This window comes from Bombina bombina, chromosome 6 (assembly GCF_027579735.1).
Source record: "Bombina bombina isolate aBomBom1 chromosome 6, aBomBom1.pri, whole genome shotgun sequence".
NCBI classification, from domain to species: Eukaryota; Metazoa; Chordata; class Amphibia; order Anura; family Bombinatoridae; genus Bombina; species Bombina bombina.
In genome coordinates this window covers 904812176-904829334 of record NC_069504.1, presented here as the reverse complement: position 1 = coordinate 904829334, position 17159 = coordinate 904812176, and the positions used below count along the sequence as shown (strand labels likewise).

The window sequence follows — 17159 nt, the reverse complement described above, 5'->3', positions numbered from 1 at the left end:
TAAAGGGCAATGCCCATTCAGGACAATGGCTAGCTTAGGTTTTTTAGATAATAATTTTTTTTATTTTGTGGGTTGGGGGGGGGGGGGGTGTGGAGGATTGTAATGTTAGTGGGTCTTTGTAATTTTTTTTCAGGTAGAAGAGCAGTTTAACTTAGGGCAATGCCCTACAAAAGGCCCTTTTAAGGGCTATTGGCAGTTTATTCTAGATTAGGTTTTTTATTTTTGGGTGTTTTTTTAAAAATGGGTATTAGAATAGGAATAATTTTTTATTATTTTTGATCATTTGTTTGTTATTTTGTGTAATGTATTTTTTTCGTTTTGGGGTGGGTTTTTATTTTTAGATTAGGGCTTGGGCAGTTCATAAAAGAGCTGAATACCCTTTTAAGGGCAGGGAAAAGAGCTAAATGCCATTTTAAGGGCAATGCCCATACAAATGCCCTTTTAGGGGCAAAGGGTAGATTAGGGTTTACTTTATTTTTATTTTGTGGGTTTCGGGGGTGGGGGTTTGTATACTGTTAAAGGGTGTTTGTTTTCTTTTGTAGCAAAAGAGCTGTTAACTTTAGGGCAATGCCCTACAAAAGGCCCTTTTAAGGGCCCACAAAAGGCCCTTTTAAGGGCCCTTGGTAGTTTGAGGGGTTTGTATACTGTTAGGGGGTGTTTGTTTTCTTTTATAGCAAAAGAGCTGTTAACTTTAGGGCACTGGGCAATGCCGTAGAAAAGGCCCTTTTAAGGGACCTTGGTAGTTTATTCTAGATTAGGCTTTTTTTTTGGGGGGGGGGGGGTTAAGGGTATTAGAATAGGAATAATTTTTATTTTTTTGGATAATTTTGTTTGTTATTTTTTTGTAATTTTAGGTTTTAGTGTAAAGCAGGTTAGGTTTTATTTCACTGGTAAGTTTATATTTATTTTAACTAGGTAGCTAGTAAATAGTTAATAACAATTAACTAACTAGTCTACCTAGTTAAAATAAATACAAATTTACCTGTGAAATAAAAATAAAACATAAGCTAGCTACAATATAACTATTACTTATATTGTAGCTAGCTTAGGTTTTATTTCACAGGTAAGTATGTATTTAGTTTTAAATAGGTATTATTTAGTTAATAATTGTAACTTTAGTATAGCTCTATTTTAATTATGTTAAAGTTAGGGGGTGTTATATTTAGGGTTACGTTAGGGTTAGGTTTAGGGGTTAATATAGTTTAATTTAGGTTCTTGCGATGTGGGGGGCTGGCGGTTTAGGGGTTAATAGGTTTATTTAGTGGTAGTGATGTGGGAAGCCAGAGGTTTAGGGGTTAATACCTTTATTTAGTGGAGGTGATGTAGGGGTGCTGCGGAATAGGGGTTAATAAATGTAATATAGTGGCAGCGATGTTGGGGGCGGAGGAATAGGGGTTAATAACTTTAATATAGTGGCGGTGATATTGGGAGCGGCAGATTAGGGATTAATAACTGTAGGTAGGTGGCGGCGATGTCAGGGCAGCAGATTATGGGTGTTTAGACTCAGGGTTTATGTTAGGGTGTTAGGTTTAAATGTTAGTTTTTTTTCCCCATAGACATCAATGGGGCTGCGCTACAGAGCTTTTCATTCCGCGATCGCAGGTGTTAGACTTTTTTCGGACCCGCTCTCCCCATTGATGTCTAGGGGAAAGCGTGCACAAGCATGTCAAAACAGCACTTGAATTTTGTGCGGTATGGAGCTTAAAAGCATCATATCGCATGCACAAGCCGGCTGTTTGAAAACTTGTAATGGCAGCGCTATAGGGGATTAAATAACGCAACTTTTGTTGCGTTCGTTAATTTCCCTATAGCGCGCATAACTCGTAATCTAGCTGTGTGTGAATGCTCAGTACATTGGTTGTCCATTTTAAACAGCGGACCGTGTGAGATGATACTGCACTTTTACTTAGCCATGAGAGTTATGTTAAAGGAACATAATACTGCAGCAAACTTTACAGTACAAAGAATTTTTGTTTTTCCCACTAAATATATATATATATTTTTACCATTAGATTATTGCATGTCCCATTACCAATCCCTAAATTTATGTGTGTGCTGACTAGTAGTTATACTATCTGCATGTCAATCAACTTAGTGCACAGTGTACTTAATAATCAGCATTAATTGGGAGGTCTGCTGCTGGTGTACCCAACCCTGTTCAATTTGGTAGAGCTTTTCAAATAAATAATATTAATAACAATTATTCTGGCTAAAATAGCATCTATGTTAGCCTCTATTTAAAAAAAAAAACATCCATGTTTACAAATCATTAGTGTAAAAAGGGTATCCTGTATAATGTATTACTGCTATTTCTCTTGGCAGGTCTTTAATTTTAATGTTAGAGGTCACAAGAGATCTGCAGATACTGAATATGATGGAAATGTGTCTTACATCATCCTCATCTGCTAAGTGTTCATGTTATTTGTAGATGATGAAAAATGAAATCAAGACATAACTGCTATTTTTTTTTTTTAATTTAAATTCTACTTCACTAAACAGGACGAGGCATAACAGAAATCACACTGGTGTAGAATAGATGCTATTGCAAAAGGGACAGTAAAGTCAAAATTAAATATTCATGATTCAGGTAGAACATACAATTTTAAACAACTTTCCAATTTATTTTTATTATCAAATTTGCTTTGATCTCTTGGTATCCTTTGTTAAAGCATAAACCTAGGTAAGCTGATAGGTGCTTAGAAGCATGCACAATTCTTTAGCAGTCTATGGCAGCAGTGTTAGCAACATTGTATAACACTGCAATAAACAATGTTGCAAACACTAGATTGTCCCTTATGGATGAAATAGACATGTGCACGGTCCTTTGCTCACCTAGAAATACTCTTTAAACAAAGCAAAATTGATAATGGAGGTAAATTAGAAAGTTGTTTAAAATTTCATACCCTATCGAATAAAGTTGTTTCCTTTTGACATTACTGCCCCTTTAATTTTACTGGTTGATGGTAATAATAAAAAACATCATTAAAGGCATATTCAAATATCTTTTCAATATGCATAGTATGGGCTAGATTACAAGGGGCGCGCCAACAGTTGCGATATTGGGTTTATCGCGGCTGTTTGCTAGCGTCTGAAGTAGCATGCGTATAACAAGTTGAAAGTAAACATGTTCGTTTGAGTGCAATTGAATTAAACGCGCGTTGGGTTAGTGCGACTTCAGTGCTCTGGTTTAACTGTTACGCTTGAATAAATAAAAAATATTTTTAAAAAATTGCATAAAAAAAGTTATAAGTGCTCAAAGATATGAGGTCTCATGTGTTAGCTAAAAAAGGCACGCAAAGGAATTTAACATTTAGATACATGTCTAAATATGTAAATGTGTGTATGTATGTATATATACATATATATATATATATATATATATTGATATGTGTACATATGTACTGTATTTATATGTGTATATATGTATTTACTTACAGACATATATATAAATATAAACACATAGATACACATGCACTCACACATATATATATATATATATATATATATATATATATATATATATTTATTTATATAAGTGCTTTGGAGCCCTTAACAGTCAAGTAGCTGAAAACATGTAAAAGCATATTTATGCAATATTCATATTTAATAAAGTGTTAAACTGTGTTAGTACTGTAAATATTTCACATTACAATATTCCTCACATAGGGTAATATGTTCTAAGTATTTGTAAATATATATTCCTATACATAATCTGTAAATATCTATACCTATATATAATCATATATATATATATATATATATATATATATATATATATATATATATATATATATAGGTATAGATATACAGGGAGTGCAGAATTATTAGGCAAATGAGTATTTTGACCACATCATCCTCTTTATGCATGTTGTCTTACACCAAGCTGTATAGGCTCGAAAGCCTACTACCAATTAAGCATATTAGGTGATGTGCATCTCTGTAATGAGAAGGGGTGTGGTCTAATGACATCAACACCCTATATCAGGTGTGCATAATTATTAGGCAACTTCCTTTCCTTTGGCAAAATGGGTCAAAAGAAGGACTTGACAGGCTCAGAAAAGTCAAAAATAGTGAGATATCTTGCAGAGGGATGCAGCACTCTTAAAATTGCAAAGCTTCTGAAGCGTGATCATCGAACAATCAAGCGTTTCATTCAAAATAGTCAACAGGGTCGCAAGAAGCGTGTGGAAAAACCAAGGCGCAAAATAACTGCCCATGAACTGAGAAAAGTCAAGCGTGCAGCTGCCAAGATGCCACTTGCCACCAGTTTGGCCATATTTCAGAGCTGCAACATCACTGGAGTGCCCAAAAGCACAAGGTGTGCAATACTCAGAGACATGGCCAAGGTAAGAAAGGCTGAAAGACGACCACCACTGAACAAGACACACAAGCTGAAACGTCAAGACTGGGCCAAGAAATATCTCAAGACTGATTTTTCTAAGGTTTTATGGACTGATGAAATGAGAGTGAGTCTTGATGGGCCAGATGGATGGGCCCGTGGCTGGATTGGTAAAGGGCAGAGAGCTCCAGTCCGACTCAGACGCCAGCAAGGTTGAGGTGGAGTACTGGTTTGGGCTGGTATCATCAAAGATGAGCTTGTGGGGCCTTTTCGGGTTGAGGATGGAGTCAAGCTCAACTCCCAGTCCTACTGCCAGTTTCTGGAAGAAGTCTGCATCCTTCAAGAAAAACATGATTTTCATGCAGGACAATGCTCCATCACACGCGTCCAAGTACTCCACAGCGTGGCTGGCAAGAAAGGGTATAAAAGAAGAAAATCTAATGACATGGCCTCCTTGTTCACCTGATCTGAACCCCATTGAGAACCTGTGGTCCATCATCAAATGTGAGATTTACAAGGAGGGAAAACAGTACACCTCTCTGAACAGTGTCTGGGAGGCTGTGGTTGCTGCTGCACGCAATGTTGATGGTGAACAGATCAAAACACTGACAGAATCCATGGATGGCAGGCTTTTGAGTGTCCTTGCAAAGAAAGGTGGCTATATTGGTCACTGATTTGTTTTTGTTTTGTTTTTGAATGTCAGAAATGTATATTTGTTAATGTTGAGATGTTATATTGGTTTCACTGGTAAAAATAAATAATTGAAATGGGTATATATTTGTTTTTTGTTAAGTTGCCTAATAATTATGCACAGTAATAGTCACCTGCACACACAGATATCCCCCTAAAATAGCTAAAACTAAAAACAAACTAAAAACTACTTCCAAAAATATTCAGCTTTGATATTAATGAGTTTTTTGGGTTCATTGAGAACATGGTTGTTGTTCAATAATAAAATTAATCCTCAAAAATACAACTTGCCTAATAATTCTGCACTCCCTGTATATTGTACCAAAATACCATCAGATATATGTAAAAAAATATATTTATGAATAAATAGAATGTATTCTGATATTGCGATATTGTAACTTTGGCTCTTTGCGTATGTTGGGTTATTGTGCAAGCAAAATTTTTTTTACTTTTAATACGCGCGGTATCTGAAAAGCCAAAGTCGAGCGCAGTTAGAGCACGAGCCATAATTAGCGATCCACTCATAATCTAGCCCTATATGTCAGCAATTTTGTTGCAAAAGGTCTGCATAACAGAATGAGTCTGATAAATGCAAATGGTTGATAATATAAACACTGATTTTTTTTTTAAAGAGTTGCTCATGTCAGGTTTTCCAGCCCCTGCAGATCCCATACCTGAGAGGGAGTAGTCTGTGCTGGAAATTCGCATGGCTGGGGTATAGGAAACATTGGGCATATCATGGTCCTTGTCTTTCTGTCTCTGGCGATACCATAAAAAGAGTCCTAGCAGTGTCATGATAATCAGTAGCAGTACAATAACACCAATGATTGCGCCAGCTGAGTGCCTCTCGGAGCCGTGTGCTGGGCTAATCTTGGTGTAGGGATTTAGTTCCTCCATCATCAAGGCAGCTGGAAGCAAAGGAACAGAATTCAGTGTACAGAGGCCAGTGTCACTGTATTAACACCTCATTAATATTTAACTTAATGATAATAATCAGAGGTACATTAATATGCCTATTATATACAAACAATTAGGCACTGAATTGCATAATATCTGCGTACAATATAAATGCCTTTAATACATTTGCACAGTTGTATAAATAAAATATAATCATTAGAATTTATGCTATTGGTGAAGTGAAAACATAATCTTCATTCAAACAGTTCAGGAAGTTATTATTAATATTGAATCAATTACCTGCCTGTTTTACTTTTGCTTTGTTCATATATACTTTCCTTCCATGTAGGTCTGCCGAGACCCACACAAAAGCCTCCTGATAAAAGCCCATTTCATATAGTTTTTCGCACATTTACACAATCAAATCTAGGTAAAGTGTATACCTAATTTGTGTACTTTACTAATCCATACAAACATACTTCTAATGGATTGGAATGTCATAGAAAAGCAATCCAAAAGTTGCACAAATTGAATGTAAAGTTTTCTCACAACAGTGTCCGATGATTTTTAAAGAGAACCCACATTTGTAGGGGCTAATTATTTAATAGCCTTACATGGACCCTCTTTAAAACCCTCATCTTCTTTGCTGCAGCCAAGTTAATACTGTGTAGTATTAGCAGGGTCAGTAGCGGACCTAGTCAACAGAGAGCCCTGGTGCAATTTGTTTTTGTTGGGCCCCCCAAATGTAACTCTGTAGTAAGCAATAGTAATAATATACATGCTGCTCTGTATAATGATTTTGATAGATAGAAGGACCTGCAACCAGCACTAATAAAGGCTCCCCTGCATTGGAATTGACACATTCTGCACACACCTATGTATAGACTGGCTGCTATGGGCACTGCACCTGCTGCACCAATTCTAGTTGTGCCTCTGGTCAGGTGAACTGCATAATACTTAAAAGGACACTATGATACTTACGATTCCTCTCTCTTAAAAAGAAATTAAAAGGCAAAATGAAATTCCAGATAACATTAATTTAATAACTATAGTAAACAAATAATGTATATTTACTGCTTTTCCGTTAAGGCAGTGTTTCTCAATTGCGGTCCCCAAGTACCCCCAATAGGCCAGGTTTTCATTATAGCTGAACCAGTGCACAGGTGAAGAAATCAGCTAATCAGTAACACCATGGTAACTAACCTGCTCTCATCAGCTGTTTATTTCACCTGTACACTGGTTCAGCTATAATGAAAACCTGGCCTGTCGGGGGTACTTCAGGACTGCGGTTGAGAAACAATGCTTTAAATGTCACAATTAAACTTTTTTGACTTAGATAGAGAATTCAATTTTAAAAAACAAAGCTCCAATGTACTTCAATAATCAAAATTACATAAATAACAAGTGCATAATAAAAAGACAATGCAATAATACCTACTCTGAATTTCAAATAAGCAGTAGTTTTTTTTCCGGCAAATTTATTTTTTCTATGATTTACCGGCCCCCTGTACCATGTGACAGACATCAACCAATCACAGACTAGTACTGTATATATATATATATATATATATATATATACACTCTGTGAGCTTGTGCACCTGCTCAGTAGGAGCTTGTTCCCCAGAAAGTGTGTATATAAAAAGACAATTTGATAATGGAAGTAAATTGGAGAGTGTCTTAAAACTGCTGCTCCTTCTGAATCATAATAGTTTATTTTGACTTGAGTGTCCCTTTAAGATATGTGCATGCTCCTAAGCTCCTTTGAGCATACGTAGGTTTATTCTACAGCAAGAGATTGAAGCAAATTTGAAAATAGAAGTTTTGTGTTTTTTTTTTTAAATTGCATGATCTGCCCCAAAAATGAAAGTATAATTTTAATTTTAGTGTCCATTAAAGGCCCATTATTGTAAAAAAATGACATGCTTTAATCAGTCACAGCATGTCAAATCCATCAACCCTAGACTACTGTATGTTTAACCTCTGCAAAGGGGTTAAACACAGTAGAAATGCTTCTCGGGACTCGCAGAGCACTGCTGGTCCAGAGCAGAAAAAAACTGCTGATCCAATTAGCAGCGCTAGCTGCATGACTCGGATGTGGAAGTAGTGCTGATGAAAGAATCTGCTCTGTCAGTCCAATGCTGTATTTCTACTGTGTGTTTAACCTCTTTGTGAGGGTTTAACACACAACAGTCTAAGGTCGAAAGTCTTTAAATGACATGTTCTAACAGATTAGAGCATGTCATTTTTTTACTATAATGGCCCTTTAACATACAACCTCTCATAGGGAGTGTAAAAAGCAAAAGTTTCATAGTTAACTACAGGAAAAACAGGCAAAGTAAACAGTAAATGTACATTTCATTATTTGTTTAATATGGTTAGTAAATTAATGGTATTAGAGATTTCATTTTGACTTTTAAATGTCCCTTTAACTGAGAGGAACAGCTACTAGCATACTCATTAAAGTAGTTTGTTGCACAAAGATAAGGGCTGGAAACAATCTGTAAAAACAAAAAGGCATAATAAATAGGCTCACAGCAAAATACTTGATAAAATAGATGGGACATTTATGGCACATTTTCCAAACTGAGGTGGAAGAGTTTAACAAATCAATTAGATATAATGATAGTTCAGATAACTAAGGATTCTGGCATCACAGGGCCACAGCAGGTCACAAAACTGCAGAATAACAGAATTGCCTTGCACTATAATGTTTCTAATGAAAGGGTTAATATGTTCCTTAATATAATACAATTTAAAGAAATTATTGTGGCAGAAAACTTAAATTATGCTTACCTGATAATTTTCTTTTCTTCTGACGAGAAGAGTCCACAGCTGCATTCATTACTTTTGGGAATTCAGAACCTGGCCACCAGGAGGAGGCAGACACCCCAGCCAAAGGCTCAAATACCTCCCCCACTTCCCTCATCCCCCAGTAATTCTGCCAAGGGAACAAGGAATAGCAGGAGAAATATTAGGGTGAAAAAGGTGCCAGAAGAACAAAAATGTACTGCCACCTCATAAGATAAAACGCGGGCAGGGAGCTGTGGACTCTTCCCATCAGAAGAAAAGAAAATTATTAGGTAAGCATAATTTAAGTTTTTCTTTTTAAACGGGAAGAGTCCTCAGCTGCATCTATTACTTTTGGGAAAACAATACCCAAGCTATAGAGGGCACTGAATGCAAACAAAGGGCGGGTACAAAAAAAAATGTGGCCCCTTCGAAAGGCACCACAGCCTGAAATTACCCAATACCCTACAAAAAATTGAAAACGACAAAGGTGACAAACCGGAAGCCCAGGTAACTGCTCATCAGTTACACAACCTGCAAAACTGTGCTAGGACCACTCAAAATCCAAAGAGTCCGCTGAGAACAAAAGCCTCCGAGGAGCCAGCCCCGTGGCTCTCGACTCCGACAAAACATACCCCCGACCTAAAGGACAAGAACCTATATTTACCCACGTGAGGGAGAACAGAGGACCCAATAAGAGATCCAACAAGGGAGATAGAAAACTCAAAAGCAAAACTTAGAGCAAACCCAAGGTTGCTACAGGACCACTGCCCAGGGAGATGAATTCCCTAGATGGGCAAGGACCAGAAAGATAACTTGCATACTCCGGAAAAAACGATCACTAGGATGACCAGAGAGCCACCCTCCGATCCAAGACACAGCACCACACAACCTATGGTGCTCCAAAAATCCTCGAGTTCCCCATTGTATCATAGTCAAGATGAAAACTCATCAGACTAAATAAGCATAGGTTGTGTGGTGCTGTGTCTTGGATCGGAGGGTGGCTCTCTGGTCAGGGTAACTGTCCTAGCAGCTAAAAAAGAGCTCTCCGTGAGAACACAGAGCCACCTCTAAACAAGAACTCACGATGACCAGGCAGCAAAGCTGACCCTAAGCCATCGTGGGACCTCATCCCACCGATAATCGCCGATAAACATCGGCAACAGCTCCCGTCCAGAACAAATCCGGACTCCAAGGAGCGTCCCATCCCAGCAGCAGATGCCACCAGTAGAAAGATGGACATCCAGAGCCCCCCCCCCACCAAAGGGGAGAACAGACTCGATAAAGGTACACAGTCAATACTTAACAGAGCAGACCGATCCCTGACCATCACTATAAGGTAATGGTCCCAGCACAAAGGCTGGTAAAGACCGAAGACAAAGAGTACCAAAAACTCCGCCCAGACCTCCGGAGAGAAGGGATGGGTCTACAAGGAAGTGAAACCCCTGGAGTAGAGCTCTGACCACTTACTTAAAACTGGCATGCTACCATGAGCAATGACAGGAACTACGTGCTCAGGTTCCTACACGGCTGCCTTCCCTAAGGAAGGAAGACTCCCAAAAGGAAGATAGAACTCTGACCCACCGCGTCCTAAAACCAGACGCCAGCCCCGTGAACCTGAGTACGCAAGGAAGTGAAAAAAGCTCTCTGAAGTGAGAAAAACAAGGACCCACAGGCCATCACGGATACTGAGGTACTTCCAATAAAAAAAGTAATAAACGCAAGAAAACTCATCACCCACCATAGGTGAGGAGAAGAGGAAGTAGAGAAAAACGGTTAACACCCTACCTAGAGGCGAAACCCTCGGTCATTACCGCCAGCTCAAGTAACACGACACCCGAAAGTCTACAAGGAAGCATTAGATGCCCCAGAAGACAAGTAGGGACCCATCAGAGAGACCTCAAACTTAAACTTCAGGCAGATATCAATCTCCCAGGAACAAAAAAAAAAAACATTTCAAAGGGACACGCAGGAGATCTAAACCCCAAGGTTGAAATGAACCGCCCATGCCCGATTCCAGGCAAGAGACATGGTCCTAAGTCAGAGTCCTTAGACATAGGGTACCAGCAACACCCTCAAACCCAAAAGTCTGAAAAACTCGTAACAGGTCTAAGAAAATGGCAACCAGTACCATTGGATCTTAAGACAATCCTTTGTAGACAGGCTTGACTACCTGATCTATACGGAGTAGATTAATGAAACCCATTTTCTTAACCCCAAAGGGGCCAAGGTCTGTACCTGACCCCGGACCTTCTACCCGCAAGCCCAAAGGGCTAGATCTGCTATAAGGAAGGAAGGATAGCACCTGAGAGTCTAAAGACCACGGGATTAAAAGGGACAGCTCTTAGATTGAGAAGACGACATATCTCCAGATATCCTTACAGGATCAGTCTCCCGGAAATCCCAGTAACAGGAATAACAATGGGAGCCTCGCAGCTCCTGGTAGAAAAAACTGAGTAATCCATACCCCTGCGCTCCAAGTACTAGAGTAAGCGAGATACTGAGAAAAGGAAGAAGGACATACCCGTGCTTCCAGATATAGATAACCCAACCCAAGAGGGGAAAAAAGGAGTCTCCGCCACCGCAAAAGGAAATGCGACAAGGCCAAGAGTCGACATCCGGAAGATACTGAAACTGGTATTCCAGACCTCCGGCGGTCATCCACATTTCCAAACTCTATGGAGAACCACGGTTTTGAGTCCAAAAGGACTACGAGAAAGCTTTAAAAAGTCGGTCACGTTTTCAAAGAAAATTGCAAGAAAAGGCCAACTTAGATTGGAGCTCACAACCTTCATACCAGAAGCGTTAGATCTAAACACTAGGCCCCATACTTTGTAGTAGGATCCGAGCCCGGATCCCATATCAATAGGTCAAAGAGACATTCCGACAGGATATCAGCACCATGAGGGTGACATGAACTGCAAGGAACAGCAGCTAGCGCCCGACCAGTACCTGCCTGGTACAGGAGCACTCCAGAACTGTCCAAAGGTCCAAGAAAAATCGACCCAAAGGTTTGATAATATGAACTAGAAACATAACTATGTTCTTAACAAAAAATGCGCAACTTCCGAGGAAGTGCCCACACGACCACAAAATTGCAAGTATCAGTTCCAGAGAAAGAAAGTTCCCAAAACGGAAATTATATCAGACACAAGCTCTTTAAAAACAAATCAAACACATCCTATCCGGATCAAAAGAAAAGTAAGGCAGCACCCGTGGGTGAATGCCCAAGGAGAATGGGCACGCCAACAGGACCAGCCGATCAGAGGCCCCCTTCTCCCAAGCTCAGAACTGGAACTGATACATAAAAGAAAGAAAAAACTGAGATGTCAAGGAGATTGGTTTCATCCCCAAACGTCTAACCCAGCTTGCCATCCGGCACAGAAGGCTGAGGACACGAAGACGTGCTAGCCTATAACGGAAGGCAAAATCATCTCTCGATGGACGACCCCGGCCCGAGGTTGGGGCCCCTGAAGCCTAAGAGGCCATTGCTTCCCCAGAAGGCCGAACTGAATCAGGCGATCTCATGCCCGACGGGCCCTGGTTGACAGAACACGGACAGCACCTTAAAAATATTTCACTTGGGAGATATAAATGAGCCAGCGCCATAGATATGGCCATGCGGAACCGTGCCATAACCTCTGGAGGAAACAAGCTGCCTTCCGGAGAAGGAGTAACGGCCATAGGGACACCTGCATGCGTAGAAAAAGAAGTTTCTGGGGCACGCGCCTCACAGGACATGGAATCCTCGGGGGCGGATGGCTCAACGCACTCTAAGTTCCCTGATTCGGGAGAAGAGAGTACTTTAGAACGGCAATCGGAACATAACTGATGGGCATGGATAACCCGGGCCATTTCATATTCTTCGCAAGACACATTCTCCGAATCGGAGATATCCGTGTCTAAAAAAATCAGAATCCTCCATAACTGTGGGATTGCAAAAATGGACAAGCACTAAATGGCACCTTACACCCCCAATGGCTGGGGCACTCACCACCTTCTGTGAACCAGACAACTAACGAGCAGACTCTCTCTGTCGTCACTCGGTCAGAATACGGAAAAAGAATACAACGTAACCACACCCGGTCACGAGGTGCACCGTGCAAGTCACAAAAAGGGCGCGAAAATCTAAAAAGACCGCGCCAACTGATTTTGATAAGGCCGTTATGTTCCGAATAGCCATGAGCCCAAGTATCACTACACATTAGCAGACAGAATCACATAACAAACATGATTAAAGTCCCCCCTGTTCAATAACCCCCCTTAGGAAATATTAACCCTTGATTCCTTAAGATAAAGGAGTCCCACTGGGACCCTGACTTCTTTCGTTAACATCACATTCACATATTGAAATAAAATGAAACAATCTTACTGGAATCTGCGCCGTGGAACAGGAACACAGCCCTTCAAGTGTGACAGATAGTAGCCTCACTTCTGACATGGACTTGGGTAAATAAAGGCAGGCAGCGAAACTCGCCAACGCTGATTGCCAAGGAGCTGTTAATATGAGTCGGGATGGTTTAGCAGAAAGACTCTCCCTGCATCTCCGGACTCTAACCTTCATCCATGCTCTCACTGAGAGGCAGACAGGATTACTTAAAACTCCAGTCCCATTACGAAGAGTACTACCCTCCATAAGAGACTATCTCAATCTTCTGACACTTCTCTGCCAACCTCCTGTGACGAAAGAGAAAGAATGACTGGGGGATGAGGGAAGTGGGGGAGGTATTTGAGCCTTTGGCTGGGGTGTCTGCCTCCTACTGGTGGCCAGGTTCTGAATTCCCAAAAGTAATGAATGCAGCTGTGGACTCTTCCCGTTTAAGAAGAAAATATACTTACGTGGTACAAAAATAAAATAATTTGATTAATAAAATGAAGAAAACAAAACCTGCATCATTTCATTAACCTCTTCATTAGCCTGTTATTTGTAACCATAGCAACACAAGATATGTCACTGCACAATGCTTATCAGCACGCTCTGGTAGTAAAGGAGTTAAATTAACAGGAAAGGTTCTGTTGAGATAAATGTTCAATGTGGGACTTGCAGGCAGCCTCTTCCCTAGAATCTGGGATTTCTAAATAATATCACATCATTTATCATTTATAGGCAGCTGTATGAATAATAACATATTATAAACATAAATGACACAAATGACATAGCTGACACTCTAGACTGCAATCAGGAGCAGCAGTGCATGCCTGTGCACTCACCCTGGTCACAGCGTATGCCCTTGAATCCAGGGTTGCAGTAGCAGGTTCCAGTTACATGATCACAGGTGGCATTGTTCAAACACTCACAGAGCTGACGGCAGCCGTATCCGAATGTCCCTGGGGGGCACTCTGGGGATTGGTAACAAAGAGCAAGAAAGCAAATTGTTTATTGCAACACTAACCAATACACAGCAAGTATAAGTGGGTATAGTTGGCCTCATGTAACCCATTAAAGCTCAAAATCCTGTCTTGTAAAGTAAAAAACAAACAATAAAATGGTGATTTATTGTACAGTAGATAAGGGCAATGCAGTAAAAGGAAAAGCTCAGTCTGATCTGCTGACAGTTCATAGCAATATATGTTGTCATATATAAAAGTGACTTTTCCTATTTTATTATTATTCATAATATTATAACTGAATGAACTCCTTAACAGCTGTCACAGACACAGATTACAGATTATTCCCATCATTCTGAGAGTGCAGACAGTATATGTTGGAGGGGTGGATGTGGATAATCTTCCTCACGAAGTAAAGGGGGTGGAAAATAATGAACATGAAGAAAATGGGATGTGGTGAATAGTGAGCATCAAGAGCAGAGGATATGGCTGATAGCAAACATGAAAAGCATTGGGAGAGTAAGTGAACATGAAGAGCATTGGGAGTGGATGAACATGAAAAGCAGTGCAGAGGTGTAGTTTATAAAGAATATGAAGAGCAGGGGTGTGGTTTATAATGAACAAGAAGAGCAGGGGTGTGGTTTATAATGAACATGAAGCGCAGGGGTGTGGTTTATAAAGAATATCAAGAGCAGGGGTGTGGTTTATAAAGAATATGAAGAGCAGGGGTGTGGTTTATAATGAATATGAAGCGCAAGAGTGTGGTTTATAATGAACATGAAGAACAGCAGTTTGACTACAATAAGGGGTCTTTTTATGAAGCAGCGAATGCTGCTTCCGACCCACTCCGCTTCAGTTCCGCCTGAAGCGGAAGTAAAGAAGCAGCGGTCCTAAGACCGCTGCCCCTTAACTTGTCTGCCACCTCTGAAAACGATCGGGTTGATCGACACCCCCTGCTAGCGGCCGATTGTCCGCGAAATCTGCAGGGGGCGGTATTGCACAAGCAGTTCACAAGAACTGCTGGTGCAATGATAAATGCCGACAGCGTATGCTGTCAGCATTTATCGATGTTCCAGCGGACATGATTCGCTATAGCGGATCATGTCTGTCCGCACCATGATAAATTTACCCCTAAGTATAAATGAGACAAGTGTATGGCTAATAGTGAACAAGAAAAACAGGGGATGTGGCTGCTGGTGAACATGTGAAGCAGGATGTGGAGTGGAGAGTGGACAGAAAGAGCAGGAGGGGAGCTGATGATAAACATGAAGTGCAAGGAGTGTGTTGGATAGTGAACAAGCAGGGTAATAGTGCCTATGGGTGCCAGAAAGTGACCAAATGTTGTATCAGAAGGCTAATGATAGTGTTCCTGGGGCAGTAGGTTGCTTATGCTGTTCAGTACGTAACTACTACTGACAAGGATGGTAGTCTGTGGCTGTTAATCCTCTAGAAATACAAGAGAATGGGGTGATATTGTCCATTGATCGTGAAATGCTGCACAATTCTGTCCCTTGATGTCCACGATTAGAAAGAGGTTGTCATTGCCCTAATAATACAGCATTTAGACTGCATGAGGCAGCTGTGCTTGGAATGCTATGAATCACTAACACTATCCTTGGAAGGCATTGAGTGGTTGCTCACTTACTTTGCTCGCAGTGTTTTCCAGTGAATCCTGTCCTACATGTGCACTGCCCAGTGATATGGTCACAGTCAGCACCATTGTGGCAGTGGCAGACATTGGCACAGTCTTTTCCATAGAAAGCTGTTGGGCACCCTGCAATATCAGACAGGCAACATAACAAAAGAGATGGATTCTAGGATTCATATTGCAATTTTACTTTTTTTAACATTACTTTTTAATAAAAAAAGTACTTACAAATAATATATTGCCATAGAGCTTAATGGGGAATTTAGGAACGCTTTGCTCATGTATAAGCATTGGCAAATATCCAAAAAAGACATTAACATGATGAATCTTTCTAAAGAATGAATGTTACCTTCTCTATTGCACAAGCAGCTTACTACTGACACCCACCTCCCTCCTTAATACAAGTATCCCACCTTAAACAACAACTACTACAAATAGAAACATTTATCAATTTTGCAAGAAAACACATTTTCAAGTAGAGAAACTGTCAATCTGCAATCGGTAATTGCATTGCAAAATGTAACATTGCTCTCTTGTGCAATGCGGCCTGCTCTTGCGCAACCAATTGCATGAGAGCAGGGCATGGCAATCACCCTGAACAAGAAAATGCTGCAGTGATTTATTGCCTCCATTGAGGTGGTGAGGAGGTTAAAGAAGCAATTTCTGCTTCTTAAGTTTCGGTTGCTGAACTGATCATTTAAACCTGCACCACAAAACCTCAAAAACTGTGAATGCAGCTTAATAAATCTTCCCCAAAAAGTACTCAAAAGTATTACCTCCCTCTCTGGTGGCTTATGGCAGCCTACACCCCTGTATCACTGATGGATGCAGAGACAATGAAAATATTGTAATCCTATTGTGACCATCCAATCTGTCTGTCCATTCTAGTGTTGATTAATACAATAATTTGATTACATATTTATGAGTGCAGGCGTCAGTAAATTGAAGCTGATAATTTAAAAAAGAACAAATTGGTCAGAGACTAATGTGGGCCTCATTAAATTGTGTCCTACATCCAAACCATAATAATGCCTTTCTAAAGTGCATTGCATAGTTTTTATTACAGGGTTTTCAAATATCCATCCATTCCAACTGTATGGACGTGTATCTTGTTTCTGTGATATTACTTGTGAAAATCCCTTGCAATTTTTCATTTTTACAAGAGGTTCTCCAGGGGTGGAAAACCACCAACATCTGTTAGATTTCACCATGGTGCTAAGAGGGATGGAACAAATAGCCCCTCCCACAGTTTTTTCTTCTCCAGTCATGCCCCTGGACTGCCTACCTCTAAACATTAAAGGGACATGAAACCCACAATTTTTCCTTCATGAGAGAATACAATTTTAAGCAACGTTCCAATTCACTTCTATCATCTAATTTGATTTATTTCTCTTTGTATCCTTTGTTGATGCAGCAATGCACTACTGGGAGCTAGCAGAAAACATTGGGTGAGCCAACAACATGAGGCAT

General features: G+C 40.1%; 1 protein-coding gene across 1 annotated transcript in view; it reads right to left on the bottom strand.

The window, feature by feature from the left end:
- The window catches only part of MEGF11 (multiple EGF like domains 11), a 1076815-nt gene that overhangs the window by 74465 nt on the left and 985191 nt on the right, over window positions 1–17159 (bottom strand). Inside the window, 3 exon segments of the mRNA XM_053718531.1 lie at window positions 5704–5937; window positions 13925–14053; window positions 15687–15815. Of these exon segments, the coding sequence (XP_053574506.1) occupies window positions 5704–5937; window positions 13925–14053; window positions 15687–15815 (492 nt within the window).